At 35.9% G+C, this 16684-nt stretch overlaps 2 protein-coding genes across 2 annotated transcripts; both read right to left on the bottom strand.

Moving 5' to 3' along the window:
- Nucleotides 1-5100: 5100 nt before the first annotated feature.
- LOC110370622 (carboxypeptidase B) lies at nucleotides 5101-8021 on the bottom strand. The gene is made up of 4 exons (XM_021326510.3): nucleotides 7923-8021; nucleotides 7424-7519; nucleotides 6842-7066; nucleotides 5101-6642 (listed from the first exon to the last, which is right to left on the bottom strand). The coding sequence occupies exons 1-4, from the start codon at nucleotides 8010-8012 to the stop codon at nucleotides 6034-6036; spliced, it is 1020 nt and encodes a 339-aa protein (XP_021182185.2). The 5' UTR covers nucleotides 8013-8021; the 3' UTR covers nucleotides 5101-6033.
- A 1084-nt stretch (nucleotides 8022-9105) lies between these two features.
- Nucleotides 9106-16274, bottom strand: LOC110370621 (carboxypeptidase B). Its single transcript, XM_021326509.3, has 7 exons — nucleotides 16123-16274; nucleotides 11930-11975; nucleotides 11491-11706; nucleotides 10912-10996; nucleotides 10689-10839; nucleotides 10050-10219; nucleotides 9106-9768 (listed from the first exon to the last, which is right to left on the bottom strand). The coding sequence occupies exons 1-7, from the start codon at nucleotides 16151-16153 to the stop codon at nucleotides 9169-9171; spliced, it is 1299 nt and encodes a 432-aa protein (XP_021182184.3). The 5' UTR covers nucleotides 16154-16274; the 3' UTR covers nucleotides 9106-9168.
- Nucleotides 16275-16684: the final 410 nt, after the last annotated feature.

Consider the following 16684-nt stretch of genomic DNA (forward strand, 5'->3'; position numbering starts at 1 on the left):
CAAGGACAATAAAAGACGAGCGGTGCACTTCGTTCATTTATTTAAGGTAGCAAAACAAATGAAAACAAGTTTCGTGAGTAGAGGGCACGGAGTGCAACCATCGGTTGTAAGCTTTCTGTCAGACTTAATGTTGGATTCCAGATTAACCAGATCTGAAATGCGCTGGCCTTAATCCACTTAAAATAACAACAGGGCTAATGCTCCCCCGCAGGATCTCGGCGTTTCTTATTGTCTCGTGTCGCAGGGATTTCGTGCCAATTTATTACAAGTTGTAGCTACCGAGAATATTGCTGCAATTGTAATATGTTTGGAGATTTGTTTTTGGGTGGTTACTAAAAATTACTGTGAAAACGATTGCGACTTGTGTATTTTCTGGAAGTCTATCTATCTCTAAATATTTCTATCCTTCATCTAAGCCGACGTGCAACGTAAGAGCACATTTCATAATTATTTAATGCTGTTTATCTGTAATTAATTAAAATAATCTCAAAGGTAGATGGAAGTACCCTCTAAAATCCCCTTAGCAAAGTTTTATTAAACGCGGTGTTTAACGAATACGATATACTCGTACGTTTGAAATTTTGAGAGGAATTAGTTTTGAGCAGTTCCGAGTTCACAAGTTGTTGATATCCCTGGGGTGCGAGGCGTTTTAGAGGAACGCTACATGCTCCTTCAACCCATTCAACTTTGGCTCTAAAGTTTTAAGTCTAATTGAACTTTAAATTGTCATACGATATACATGAAACGCGAAAAATCGATGGCTGGTGGCTGCATGCTCGCGTTAATTACTTAAATATGAGTAACAAAGGCATTCTGCGGCGCGGCCGACAAAAAGGCGCGCGTGTGAGTTGTGATGAGCGATCGCTACAGCGGACCAACTTCGCCGACCGGTGTTCATTAGAACTTAGACTTGTATGAATTTTCACCAACTTTCCGACGTAATGAACACTAAAAGGAGGCAAGTTTGAACGCTTCAAATTTTAATACTGCTCTGCACGGTTCGCCGCGGACAAGGTTTAATACTAAATTGGCCGTATGGAATTCAGAGGTACCGACAGAGTTAGAAATCCAATATCCTCTGTAAGTTGCTTTAAATGAACTCTGCCTCCGGTTTGCGTGGCTTTTAAATTGTCTTTGTGATACTTCGGTATGTGTTTGCGAACATTTCACCGCAAACTCGAGTTTTGGTAGAAAATAATTAAAACGTGTAGATTAAGACGTGAGGAAAGTATCTACTTAAATATGTTTTTGTAGGTTGTTGTGACTGCCTTTTTATAACGGAATAGTGATTAATTCAATAATGTTTCAAAGACTTAGTTTTTCAATATTTTTGCAAATTATGACTGCTCTGTCTGATAGTAATTAAAAATTTGATAACTTAAATCATTTTCAAAATTTTCAAAACTGCAACTTTATTATTCCCTTCAGTAAAGTATCTCGAAATTAATAATTGGTTTTCACTATTTCCTAAAATCCGGGGTTTTCATATTAAGTTATATAAATATTAGAATAGTGGATAGAATCTTTTGAAATTCATCCCGCGCTTTGTGTATCCTAAGGATCAATTTACACTATACGGTATGAATGTAGAAAACTTGAATTCAACTCTTTTGGGTTCGACCCAATAAATATTAAATATCAGTCTGTGGCCCTTTGAAGTGCGACTGTAGGGAAAGGGTCGACTGCTAACCTATTGTAACTTCTCGAATTAAATTCCTAAGCCAACCGAGGACGTCACTATTCAGATATAGGTAATAATAATGGGTATGTATGAATAATATGTATATAACAAGATACATAGTAAAAATGAAATAGGTATTTAGGAATAGTAGAGTGCAAATGTATTATTTTAGTGCATTTTTAATACAATACAATATAGTCATATTAATAAGTCGTGAATGAAACGAATATTTCAATCTCTTTATCAAATATAGAAAATTGATTATTTTGTTGGGCGCCATTAGATGAAGTGGCGCCCAACTGGGCCTGTTGGTATTTCTGCTTCGATTTACGTAAATTAACAGTTTTTTACACAAAACCGTAAATAATATTTGAGTTAAGATCAATACCCAAATCACTAATGATTATTTTCATTCAGGAATAGTGCAGATGATTTAATATCTTTTTTGAAATGTTACATTTGATTTTCTAAGTGTGACGGAAAACGATCAATGCTAATAACTCGATCAACGATGGCCGTAATCTTCATCATAAATACTTGAAGTATGTGCGATTTTCAAATACCATAATTTAGAAAAATCTAAAATTATAACATGATAAACCTTATAAATAATAAAAACTACAATATCAAGGATTTCCATGAGTGTAAATCACCAGCAAATCGACAAAATAGCCAAAACAAGGCAGAATCTAAAAATTACACCGAAATGATCACTCAACTAATGTAACTGTCTCGGAAATAAATGACAAAAATTATTGATCCCTAACTAAAACTTGTGGGTTACAGACATTGATATTTCCATTGTAAGTTTTAGCAGAAGACATAAAATTATATGTTTCAGCTATTAAATACCCAAAAACATTCGTTTGAATGAACATCATAAATTATTTTCACTTAACGCCTTAAAAAATATACTTAGCACTCAAAAACCTAAGCAATTTATATTCAATTTCCTCTTGAAACAATTAGCCTAGTTTCAATACTGGCTAAATCGATATTGCTGTCACATGATAACGAGTTATTTCGCGGTAAATTATGTCATCACCCTCCTGCCCTTATCCCAATTTCATATGGGGTCGGCATAGAATGTGCCTCTTCTACGAGTATACTTCTCTATCTCAAAACTATGTAATTCTAGCTTCTTTTTCACTCAGGAAAAAAAGCATTATGCTGAATTTTAACACAGTATATTAAGCAAAAGATACGGATAGCAAATATTTTCGGCCAACAAATTATCCTCCTATTACTGAATAGACAGTAGCCAAGTTTCAACCAGAAGAATACTGATCCGACTGACTAAAAGCAGATGAAATGTTTTAACTACTTTAAATATAATATTTAGGAGCTGTGTTAAAATATTTCCCCGTGATTTTGGTATTGCAACTTTGCATCTCCGGCCGAAGATCTAGAGGCCCCAAAACGAGATGGCGGGATGTACCTCTAGTGCCGAAAGACTTGAAGGAGTGTCAAGTGTCCAAGAGCGATCTATCTATGACGATAGAGCAAAATGGAGAAGAAAAATTAGGAAAGCTGACCCCACCGCTATGTAGGATACACAGCAGGAAAGCGAGAGAGAGAGTTAAAATATTTCTCTATATTTTAATGGAACAATACCAGTTAAAAATATGTATCTTAAAACCGAAACTATAACGGGCAATAGTACATACGATGCACGTAAAGCCAGCATGTGGGCGAGTAATGTTTTGCGCTAAACACCCGCATGTCTTATCGCGATACGCGGCCCGACTGCCTAATGACACCGATCGATACACGCCGGTTCTTATCAACACTCCAAACTTTAGTTATGAAAGTAATGTCCCCTCTGTTTAGCCCGTTTTACCTGTATCAGATAGCCGGCCTAATTGTTATAGGAAGGTACGCCCCTGTGAAATTCTACTGGACTATATTGGCCAGGAAATTCTATTGACGCGATAATATTTTTTGATAAAATTGGGCGAATTACAGTTTTCAAGTTTTATAAAACACAGTCTACTGGCCAGGAAATAACATTACAATCATATTTTTTATTAAAATTGGTTGAATTCTAAGTTATTAGATAGATAAAATTACTAATGATAAATGCTCGTGTTAATCTTCACTCGTCAGTTGTACGGGAAACCAAGAAACGTCACATTTTTGCGTTATTTAAAGTTTTAAAGAGTTTTGTAAGCCTAATTCAGGAAGAACACCTACATATACAATAAATACTAAATTATTCATGAATGAAACCCTAAACACCAAATTCTGTTCGGAATCATCTTCGAAATAAGCACAATTCCAAATAATAAATTTATATACAAATCGAATTATTTCCCGTGCAATGTACGTAGTTAAATCATACAAGTTTTAAACAGTTTGTGTAACGCATAATACTTAATTAATACATCGATACTGCGTTTAAAGGAATTCCTCTTAAATATATTTAAAAGATTATCAATCATCCATCATCCTACGAGCCTTCTTCCCAACTTAGCTGGGGTCGGCTTCCAGGCTAACCAATGCTTTAAAAGATGGTATCAATGCAATGGAGAATTACTAGAAATTAGGTATCAAATGTATCACCGAAATAGGTTTAGTTATTTTTTTACGTTTTAGTCTTGCATTGACTGTTCTTCCAGTTAAGTAGAGGTAATTTTGAACGGTAAAAAAACAAAGGAACGAGTAATTTAAAGTTATTTACGACTCATCGGATGAATTGGTGTACGACTTTAAAATAATTACTTCAATCATATATTTAAATCATTGCCTTATAGCTATGATTTAAATCTCTATATCGAAATGTTCCACGTACAAGAAAATTTAATGTAAAACATTATTCAGCGAATTTTAAATGGACTGGACATTTTAAAAAAGTTTGAACAACGGTTGAGACGTTTTAAACTCAGTCTCACGAAAAACTAGAAAAACTATCCCCTTTTTAATGTTCGAAATATTGCGTAATATTTTATTCTCTAATAAATGTGAATATTATACTTTAGCAAAATATTCCAACGTCGTCAATTCAGTTTTGTGTGCCAAATATCATATGAATATTAATAAAAGACCCTCGATACAGCCGTGAGTGATTTTTTCAGTTATTTTCTTCAATTATTACCTTTGCAGGTAAATAATTACGATATCTTTTACCGCGATCCGTTTGATTTGAATTTAACCGACGATACAACATGTAATATACACCCATAACCCGAGATATACGACTAGTAACAATATACAAGGTTTAAAATACGTTTCCTAAATAATTCCTAAGGGTATCCTGCTACTTTTTGTAATAATTACCCCTACTGTGTCTAAATAAATGTGCCAAGAAGACGACACAAATCGTATCATTAATTTTCCCGGTTCATATTGCAGAAAAGTAATATTTTAGCGGAGTTTTCAACGAGAATAGCAAGAAATTTAATATTTTAAGCCCCTCGTCGGTAATTAGCGCTAAAGGCTGCTATCTGGGGTGTTTATGAACAGTTAATAGAATAGCCGAAGTCAGCAAGCGACGGTTCCGTGAGCGCCCGACGCCCGTCGCTCGCCGCCAACCTGTTGCCGACGGGACCGCCTTCCGCCCCATTCGAAACGACGACTTTCCTCTTACTCTACTACTACTTTTACCCCCAGACTTAACTCTAAGCCGAACCTGAAAAAATTGTCCTTAGTATTACTTACCATCGACGAGAAGAACCCGATGGCCCCAATTTCGTTTTTTTTTACAACACAAAAGTAATCAACTACAAAAAAACAATCGAACGATTTTTTTGTCTTGATGTCTTTTTTATAATTTTATTTATAACCAACTCAAAAAATATAAAAACACTACAAATCAATCGTCAACTAGAAATTAAATTCGTAATGTGAAAATAAACGAATGAATAAAAATGTTTGTATTAGAAGCGCTCGCGGCGGCAGAGTAAGTTCGAGTTGTCGTCGAGAGAGACTGTGGATGGTACTGGGAGAGCTAGTGAGAGGCGCGGTGCCGCCGCCGCGGCTGACTACAGAGTGGTAGCGGGCTGAACGGCCACGGGCCCCACCCCTAGCGCAGGCGCGTTTCAGGCGCCCCAGCGCGCATGACCGACATCCTACCGAAAAGTGGAAAAGTGACTCCTCCAACGTAGATACACCATTATGTACTAAATAAATATTGTATCGCAATAGATGCCGATCCCAGTACATAATTTTGACCCAGTTGAAGATTTTTTATGCTCGATTTGGAGCATGTAATTTGAGGGAATCTGAATAGTTATCTCGAGCCCAATTGCGTTTTCACGTCTTATATACTTCCATGTACGCCCCGTATACACACGGACAATTTTCTAGTAGAAGCGATTAAAAGTCGACTCAACGTTTTATAAAAATAAGGTTTATTATACAATTCTACCGTACTTCTTCTCGTTTATGATTATGTTGTACAATTCTCGTATACCGCTGAAGTAGCCGTTTCTCAAAGAGTTCTCATAGCCTCGGGGCAGGGTTTGGAACTTGGTCAGAATTTTGTTGTCGGCGCCGAGAAAAACGCGCATCTCGTAAGACAAAGGGATGCCGCTGTCATACGCGTAGTCGACGCTGTGTCCGCAGTGCGGCTTGCCCTCCGACTCGAACACGCTGTTGTTGATGAACAAGTGCACGCCGGCCGCGCGCTGGTTGATCCGCGCCGCCATCTCGCCCGCCACGCGGTGCAGCATCGTCGGATTCGCGGGCGTGTTCTTCGTGTACCCATACGGATAATGAATCGAATGACCATCACGTCTGATTGACAAATAAACTTTTGCATCCTTCTTATACTTTGCAATAATGCTTTTGATAAAAACAGTCTCATTTTCTGAAGCCGGCCCGGGGCCTGGAAAAATGGGGGAGAATCCAGATTCTACTCTGGGGCATGAGCTGAACTGGTTGTCAAAGTTTCTTGTTATGTCTACGCCGTAGCTCAACGAATCCTCCGATGGTTTTAAGTTCTTTTTCCAGGGTACTTGGCTCTGGAAACAGAAAATAGTTGCTATTTAATTTTGAGTCCAAGTAAAGATCATACATATGTATGTATTGCACAAAACGAATAACTCCAGAAAACGAGCAATAGCTGTCTCCATGTAGTACCATAGTACTGACAGTCTTAGCACACTGGACGAGTTTTAACGTACCCAAACTAGAACCCCATTCATTATTACAATAACTCACATATCTGGAATACTCCTGGCCATCTGGGTTGGTGCAGGGTAATATAACCCAGGTGATCTGCTCCAGCATAGCGCCGTACTCCCGGCAGGCCACCAGCTGTTCTATGAGGAACAGCGCCAAGCCCACTGACTCCGTGCCTCCTTGCTGTCCAGCCTCGATGATCACTACCGGCTTCGACGCTTGTTCGTCAGTCTTTTCTTGTGGTGAATGTGCGTTCAATATTACCTGAACATTAACACATAGACAGGTCAAAGATTCTTTAAATTGAAAGCACAGAATGTTTTATAGTAACTTTCAAATGTTACTATAAAACATTGTGATAAGTTCTTCAATAAGACGGGCCATGTTAAGCCGCATGGTACTCGGCTAGTCGTTTTGAATATGGTGGCTATTACATTTGGGTGTTTTTTTGTTTAGCTGCATTAATTCAATCAGTCTAACCGATGCATTTCAAAAAGGTTCTGTTTTGATAACAGGTAGTAATAATGTGATAAGGTGGATTATATGTAGAATTCTTCTGAGACAACTACACCTTGTGCTTAAAATCTATAACAATGTTCATCAAAAGAAAATTGAAATCACCTCGTAAAGATGTCTGCCTTCATAAGTCATGTGTTCGTTGATAACATTTATTACGTCACTGCAGTATTGTCTTACAGCTTTCAGAAATATTGTCACCTGTGAACAATCACGTATTTAGTCTAAACTACAGATTTACCAACTTTAGTATAGAGTTCGTTTTTACTTTCTAAGTATATCTTGGACACCAAAGACTGTGTTTCGGATGGCACGTTATACTGTAGGTCCCGGCTGTCATTGAGCATCCTTGGCAGTCGTTTCGGGTAGTCAGAAGCCAGTAAGTCTGACGCCAGTCTAATCAAGGGGTGTCGGGTTGCCAGGATAAATGGTTTTAGGAGGTCAGGGCAGTCGCTCCTTGTAAAACTCTGGTACTCGGCTGAATCCGGTTAGACTGGAAGCCGACATTAACATAGTTGGGAAAAGGCTCGGGAGATGATGATGATTAAATGCAGGTGAAATAGAAAAATACCTATATATTTGTGTAAGTAAAGTTAGTTCTTACAGTGCTAGCGCCTATCGCAGCATCTTCTATGCAGGAAGCTTCATCTCTGTCGACCAGAGTCCGCAACATGTCTTCGTAACAAACCCGCATTTGCTTGCAACTGCACAGTTACAATACTTATAATATATATCTACATAGTCCTACTTATATCCTACCTATCCTACTTATATATTTATATTATATAAGGATTATACGTTTGTGAGAATGTATGGATGTATGTTTGTTATTCAATCACGCAAAAACGGCTGGACCGATTTGATTGAAATTTGGTATGTAGGTAGGTGATACCCTGGATTAACACATAGGCTACTTTTTATCAACACACCACGCGGGCCAAGCCACTGGCGGAAGCTAGTATAAAATAAAGTCTCTTTCTCTGCTCCTATATCCCTATGTATGCTTAAATCTTTAAAACTACGCAACGGATTTTGATTTTGTGAAGAGTGATTGAAGAGGAAGGTTTATACTAATGCATTGCATGCAAGTATTGCACCCGTGTGAAGCTGGGGCGTATCGCTAGTAATATTATTAAAATATCACAGTATCTAGGTACAATAATATAACAAAGATAAAAAATCTCTTTGTATATTTGCTGGTTTCTACCCTAATGTCTCCAAAATTACTGAACCAATTTACAATTTTTCTCACTGGTGGGAAGCTAGACTAGCTCCTAGCTATATTTTATCCAGGTAAGGGAAGAAGTGTCTCCGGAGTGAAAAAATCGCTAGTAATATATAAATTAATATGACATGCAGGAAAACTAGGACTGCTAAAGCTACTTACCCGCATCTGGAGGCAGAAACATCGTTTTTCCGAATATCAACTAAAATAAATTTTCAGATTAATCAGCATTGAAAAATAATCAAATAAAGCCAGATGTGCTTCAACAAAACTCTTTACTTAAGACAATGAGCTGAATTCATAGAATTATTACTTAGCACCTAAAGAACTTATATTTTAGCGCCTTGAGCGATTTAAATATTACAACGTAATGAGTTAGTATTATTGTATTGAAAACTGACGCACCAACTGCACACGCGATTAAGAAAAATCCTATTAAATTCATGTCTTTTTGTAGAAAATATCTGCGTGACTTTTCGTGCTTACATATTTTTTACGAACACTGAAAAGGCAATATTATGTTGCAATAACCATAAACTATAGGGAAATCAATAAAACAAAATCGTTTCAAATTTTCATATTTTCTATAAAGGCCTATTTCATGATATCAGTCTTCCACGAATCACTAGACTTCAGCTACGTCTCTTTTTTTTCTTAAGCGTCCAAATTCGTTACGAATCCGTGATCCAAACATTTTGAAGCCTTCATAAAACTGTGGTAACACTGTACTGAGACGGCTTTCTGGGAAAGTGAATTCGAATCCGTCAGTTAATTCCATCGTATAGGAGTATGGAACCCCCGCTGCTCCGAAGGCGAAATCATCACTACCGCCGGCCGCCGGGTACCATTTGCCCGCGCTCATTACTTTGAAAGGCGATCCTCCAGCTTGCTGAACGGCGGACGACACTGCTCTCGCCATATCATCTAGCTTTTTCCACTCTTGCGGGAGAATGTCTCCCGTGTATCCCCAAGGATACACCAAATATTGTCCATACGAATGCAAAGACACGTATAACTTGATCCGTTTTGAATTGTCCATCATAATATTCCGAACCATTTGTGTCTCGGGCTCTGAGAAGGGCTGAGGGCCGGCGAATGTCTCCTTATGGCATGGATCATTGGATACTCCACTCACAGCCCACTTAAAGCCATAGTTTCGGTTGCCATCCACGCCAAGACATTGACTTCCTTGGTGCTTTGATCTGGTCTTTCTCCACATGCGATTCTGAAATAGCATTATATGTTATTGCAATGAATAAAAAGTAAAACTTTGAAATATCAATCCTTACTTACTAATATTGTACATAGGTAAGGGACTCTGTTTATCGGTTACACTGACATGCCAAAAGATCAAACCGAGTTAAAAGAAATTTGGTACACATGTAATCTAGACCCTGGGAAACACATACGACATAGGCTACTTTTAGTAGGCTAGTTTCCATAGAGCGTATAGATGGAACAGCGGGGAACAGCTAGTACCTATTATATAAATACTCAATAACTAACGTTTCTGCTGGATCTGGTGAACTCGTAGCCGTCAGGGTTGACAAGCGGCAGGATGTACCAATCCACACCGTCCAGTGGTCCTCCCGCCTTCAGAGCTTCAGGGTCCGAGGTCAGCCTGTGGATCAGGTACAGAGCCATGGCCGGTGCTACCCACTCACGTGCATGAATACCTAAAAGATAGAATATTTATTTATAAGTAGAAACTGACTGACTTAATGATCAACATTTCAATGCAGGGCCTAAACTATAAGTAACTTTAAGTGTTTTTTATAACGTACGATCGAGTAATAAGAAAGGCGGGGTAAAACGTGGTGCAAAGTTACTACGGTCAGCTAGTCAACTCAATTCTCAATATTGCAAACGAAGTTGCTGGTAAAATCAAAATAATTAAGTCCAGTTTCGCTATGTTTGGAAGCAGTATGGGCTATCTTAAGGTTTTAATTAATTAGGTATATAGTAGTACATATTATCAAACTTATGTAGATATTATTCTTCAAAATCTCAAATTCGCATAAACTCATTTCATGTCCGATGGCACTACATGCGTGATACCTATGCTAGGTACTTCATTTTGTCACTAAAATACTCCCTCTGCTCGAAGTATTTCATATCTATTATTTTGAAAAAAAAAACACTTGCCAGCGTCAATAAATATGATGGGGTTGCCAGCGGCGGGCCGTGAGGATATCTTAACGAGTTTCATTCTGCGACCCTGGAAACTCTTGCCGAGGTCCTGAAGTTGCACCAAACTTGGGTTCTTCTTTGCAGCTACTTCTATGAACTCTTGCATCTGGATAAATGTTTTTTATTAGGTATGTAGCCAAGTGATTTTAATTAAGGTTTATAAGTATTGTACACTTACATTAGCGAAAGAATTATATCTAAATATGTTGAAACTGCTCAAAACTCTTCTTCTTGGAAGTCGGTCAGGTGTATCCTCCAGGGTCCTAATAGACAAATAATTATTAAACATTTTATGTACCTATAACATTTCAAACGCACGACGTAAATTATTTATTATAAGTGTTTGTTTGTGAAAAGGCTCTACTGGAAGTGGAATTCTATACTTTCTAGCCTTTCATATAGAGGAAAGCATTTTATTCAGTGCGCTATCTTTGTCAACTTAGATATAACGAAATACGAAAAAACAATAATTATTGATAACGAAAGATGTTTATTTTGTATGTAACCGACTGTATGGTCATAGTCGTCATAGTAGGCTGCGAGCGCAGCTCGGCGCGCGTAAGAATAATTTTAGTGTCCATATTTTACTGATTTGAAACTATTGATTCTGAACCACAAGTTCTATTTTTATTTATAGATCTCGAAGAACGTCCTTATGACAGGAGTGAAACTGAGCCATTTTAAAAAGAATATAAATAATAAAATAAATAAAATGTTTATTTCCAAAAAATATAAACGTAGGTACATATAATATTACCTGCCATAATTCTGCTGCTTCACTTCATAATGCAATCCTTTAGAGTCAGCGTAGTCGCGCACATACTGCACTTTGTTTGGCGGTACTAACACATCCAGAGAGTCATTGACCCCACGGCTCACTTTCAAAATTTCCACCTCCCCTGCTGGGTCTTCAAACTTTGCCGCTGAATGTAGTTGATCAAGGTTCCATGGGTACAGACGTATGAGAGTATGGCTGTGAAAATAAACGCCTGGTTTAATATTAATAGCAACATGTATCACTTACATTCATTTTATAACAAAGTCCTCGGGTGCAAAGACTATTTGCCTGTTCGTGAGAATTTCAATAACTATTAAGCGAGTTTTATGTAGATTTCACCAATTAATAGACGCATTAATGTATAGAACTATCGGTAATAAATAAAATTTTGTTTGAATGTAAATACGAGTGTACTCACTTGTCATATTGGCTGCATTGTACTTGTAATATGAGACCAAAAATACCTGTCAACAAAGAATAAATGACTACAGATGTTATTATTTTTCCTTTGACATAGGTCCTCTTCGTAGAATGTTCATGACAGTCGAGTGTCCGAAGGATCTGCATTGTAAAAACATAGGTATAGGTAGATGTAGATTAGGCTTGGGCCTTATTCATAAAATATTATAATAAACATATAAATAGATAATGAAAGTAGCTTTAGTACCTAGTGTTCGAATAGAATAATGAAGTATTAATATATTTTTGTTTCAATTATATTATTTGAATTGTCAGTAACCATTGTGAAATCAAAATTAGAAATGGATAAGAAGTTAGTGCCTATAAGTGTCGTATATAATATATTTATATAATACAAGTTCGATGATTTAACCTTACTATAGTAGGATGTCCCATAAACATAAAACTTATGACATTTATTTACATACTAACAAATTGAAGATAAAACTTAACGTTACTTTCTAGCCAATCAAGCAATTTAATAGTATTTAATTTTAACGTTAAATATTCTAGTAGGTTCTAAGAAATGAGCTAAAATACTTTCTCTTTGACCGCAGCGAGTCACTGGTTCCTTGAATAAGACTTTCTTAAGGGTTATATACACACTAACGACTTTTATTTGCATATATTTCCTCAAAATTGTATATAATCAAATGATTCATTTGTTTATTGATTACAAGAATAGTTTTGTCAGAACGTAAGTTAAAATCTATGTCGGTTTATTATTGGAATAATCTACTGCAAAATAATTATAATTTCTCAGATCCGGAATGAGACCCTTAAAAGAAATTACGTAGCAGTGAGACTGAGTTGATAATATCCTAGCACTGGAACTCAATATTCGTTAACGAATCATGGCTACACAATACTATTTGTATGTATGCTTGCTAGTACCCAAGTACTTATTTAATGTAGACTCGTCTTTTTTCATGTTTATCTTTACTGTTTTAAAGCTAAGAAGTGTATGTTCACCCTAAGGGCTGGTCCTAATATTTGTGTCACGACTCTCAGAGGGCTTATTTACGTCGAACGATTCTTTAATTTGTGGCGACATTTATCGTGTTTCTTTGGCTTCAAGTAATTGAGCTCTCTTTACAGAGATGTGATCCGGCTTCAGCTCTAAGACCAATTTCGAAGCAATTGACATCATTACGGGCCCTTTGATCGAGAATCCCCGATGATTTTAATTTAATAAAATCGTAACATTTCCTATTGAAATTAGCTGCATTGGTAGCTATGAAATTAAAGTTGAAGAGGGCTCTTTGATCTGATATTAGTTCGTGGGAAGTTAATTTAAAGTCGAAGGAATAAAAAGTATTATTGAAATTATTGGGAACACTTTTATGGCATGATAGATTTAGGACTTTGTAATTAAATTTTTGAAATGTGTGGAAGTAGATTTGTAACGTTAATTAGAGAGTTTATGTTCGTATTTTTAATATAAAATTGGGTTTATTCCATCCCATTTACGTTATAATAATAGTGGGTAAATGAGAGTGTTCTACTTCATATTACTTAATATGTGTACTTTTAGATGAATTATGAAATTAGCGATTAATCCTCATCATCTCTACCTAGGACATCCAGTGTTGAACATACTCACTTTTACTACGGCTCCACCCGCCAAAAATAATATTATTCAAATGTGTACTTTAGAAATACTTTAGGTATATGGGCGATAATTTAGCTAACAGCTCACTGTCACTGAGCTTACGGAGCTAATGTAAAGTATCTAAAAATATAGTTGAATAATATTACTTTAACCGGGAGCAGAGCCGTTTAAGTGAGCTATGACCATAAATCTCCCTCACTAAATTGATTAACTGTTTAAAACTGTATTAGAACATTGTCATGTTGCATCTATCTAATAGGTACTTTTGATAGTATTTTTTTTATTCGTTACCTACTTTAATGACATTTTATATATATTTATACATAATCCTTCATGATTATTTTGGTTCAGGTTAACACAATTTACTGGCGTATTTACGTAAATATAATGACGTCAGAGTTGTGTAATGACCACTTAAAGCTTAAAGTAGTCTGTTAATGGAGCATTTTACAGGAATAAAAGCTTGGTCAACCACGCAGTAATGTACTGGAAATACTTTTATACAAATATTGTTATAAATACAAACCACTGAGCTTACCTACATCCCAACTATATATGGATGGATTCCGCAAAACAGAACATGGATAGGAGTATTTTTTTAGACAAGTACGAATTCTTTTAAGAACAAATATTTTTTATATGTGAATATGTAAATGTATATATATAATAAATAGTAAAACAGAAGAAATTAAAAAAAAATGACCAAATTAATAAATTCGATACCAAGTAGGATTATGTACTTATCTACTTGACTATGCTATTTGAAACTTCGGACAATATATTAAACTGCTTTCCCTACGTCAACTTACCTATACCTTTGGGGTTGGCCTTAAAACATATATGGCAATTACATTTCAAATCAACAGGAGGTCATACATTGTTTATGTATTAATTGTATATTTTTTTTAAATTTTTACACTCAGTTTGATTTTACAGAAACCGTAACATTTTTACTTTGTAAAACAATACGGTATGTATTATGTCCGATATATAAACTCAATAAAACAGTAAGCCTATTTTTTTAAGAAATCTACAGTTATTTCATATAACGAATAAGCTTGACAAAAGGATTGACACGGTAAGATTAAGACTCTCAATATAATCTAAAATGTTGAAAGCTAATGTTCTATATTTACTTATTAAAAAAATAAAAAATGGATACCACAATAGACGACCGAAATAACGTCCCTAAGAGTTTTCTACTGATAGGACCTAACCTTAACATTGATCTCACTATTTTGACATGACATATCAATTGTTTCATTGGCCATCTCCCACCATATCATTCAAAATCATTAATTACTACGTGATCCTCGTTTAAACCAAATTCTTTAGATTTACATTAAAATAATTTCTGACGTACACAATAATTCTGAAGGAAAAGCACCATTAAAACTGAAATAGCAGTCAACTGACTAAAAAGTACGATAAGAAAATCATTTGCATTTCAGATTTTAACTACTTGAACAGTTTTTCTCATTACTACAACTACTACTAGCAAATTGCTCGCTGCAGTTATTTTTTTATTTTTAAATAAACCATAGATAAAATGTTTTGCTACCGTTATGTACCACAATTAATGACAATAAACCATTACTAATGGCATTAATGAGGAATGACACGGTCAATAAAGTATATCAATTGTTCAAATGATGGAAAAGTCGGAAAAGTTTATGAAAATTATTCGTCTATTTTGGGTGTATACTGATTAATATACCTACGTTAATATACTGATTAATATATGTCGATTAGCACAAAGAAAAAGTAAAATACGTAAAAAAAATCAAAGTGTTCTAATTCTTGCACATTTTTATACTATTTAAGTATAATAATGTGCAAGAATTAGAACACCATAATTATAAGAGTCAGTCATTACAAACAACTGAAATTCTCCCTTGAAAACTGACAACTGTCAAGTGGTCAAAACATTCAACACTACTAACTTTATCTCTGCTTTACACATCACACACATCACACGAAAGATGACCCCTATGGCTGAACCATAACTATAACTTTTTTACAATTCGCCATAGAATATCATAAAGTAAATGTGATAGGATTTAATATGATTAGGTACGACACACCCGATATGAGTGAGCTAGGTATATTCCTTGCACCACTAACCCTTTAGGATTTCGAGTGTAGAATACAAGGGACCTTAGTAGAATCCAAGTAAATGTATTGTTTGCTGTTTTTTGATGTTTGTAAGTACATAGATACATTGCTAACTGGACATATTAATGGAATAAATTTTACAAGTGTATCTAGCCAACCAATATACAAGATAATAAGTCTTTTATTGAGGAAACAGGTGTGATTTCGACTCTATAAATTCAAAGCGAAAATTAAATTGGATAGAAAAGTAACCGCGGTTCATCCCAAAAGGAAGAGGAGCATGACGACCACGGCAGCGTGTATCTACCTCACACATGCACACTAATTGTTCAACAGACAAATATAATTTATAATCAACCCAATTCCCAAACAAACAGACTCCTTTCTTCTCTAAAACCGAACTTTCTTTAAACTCAAACACTCACCAAAAACAATTAATAAATAACTGCGCGCCATAACTACGAACGTCGCGAGACTACGAACTTTCGATTAAAAACTAAATTTAAAAAGGTATTTGTAGTCTGTAGGCGCGTGTACGCGTCGCCGTGTGATCTCGCGCACTGCGCTCGCTGCGTCTGCGCACGTCTCGGATCCAGGCCACGAGGGAATCTTCAAACGACCGTAACGGTAAACAACAACCCTAATAATTACAAAACACCAAGGACGCATTGTATCGTAAAATTGCCATGAAAGAAAGATCGTAAAATACTTTCATTAAATAATTAGTGAAAACGTGAGCTCAAATTTTAAGTACCAATTACTTAGGTAATGCTATTGTGATTTTTCTAGTACTTTTATACGTCTTCATTAAGTGGTCGTTGAGCTTATTACGTAACGTAACCAAATTACTTGTTTCAACTGGAAAATCCCTCCCTCGAAGACTCGAGTCCCTCTACCCTAATGTGATACAAGTTTCAAATACTAATACGAAATATGTACAGTTCTTCTTTTGATAATTAGTCATATAATATCTAGCAGTAGACCTTT

This window comes from Helicoverpa armigera, chromosome 15 (genome assembly GCF_030705265.1).
Source record: "Helicoverpa armigera isolate CAAS_96S chromosome 15, ASM3070526v1, whole genome shotgun sequence".
Lineage (NCBI taxonomy): Eukaryota > Metazoa > Arthropoda > Insecta > Lepidoptera > Noctuidae > Helicoverpa > Helicoverpa armigera.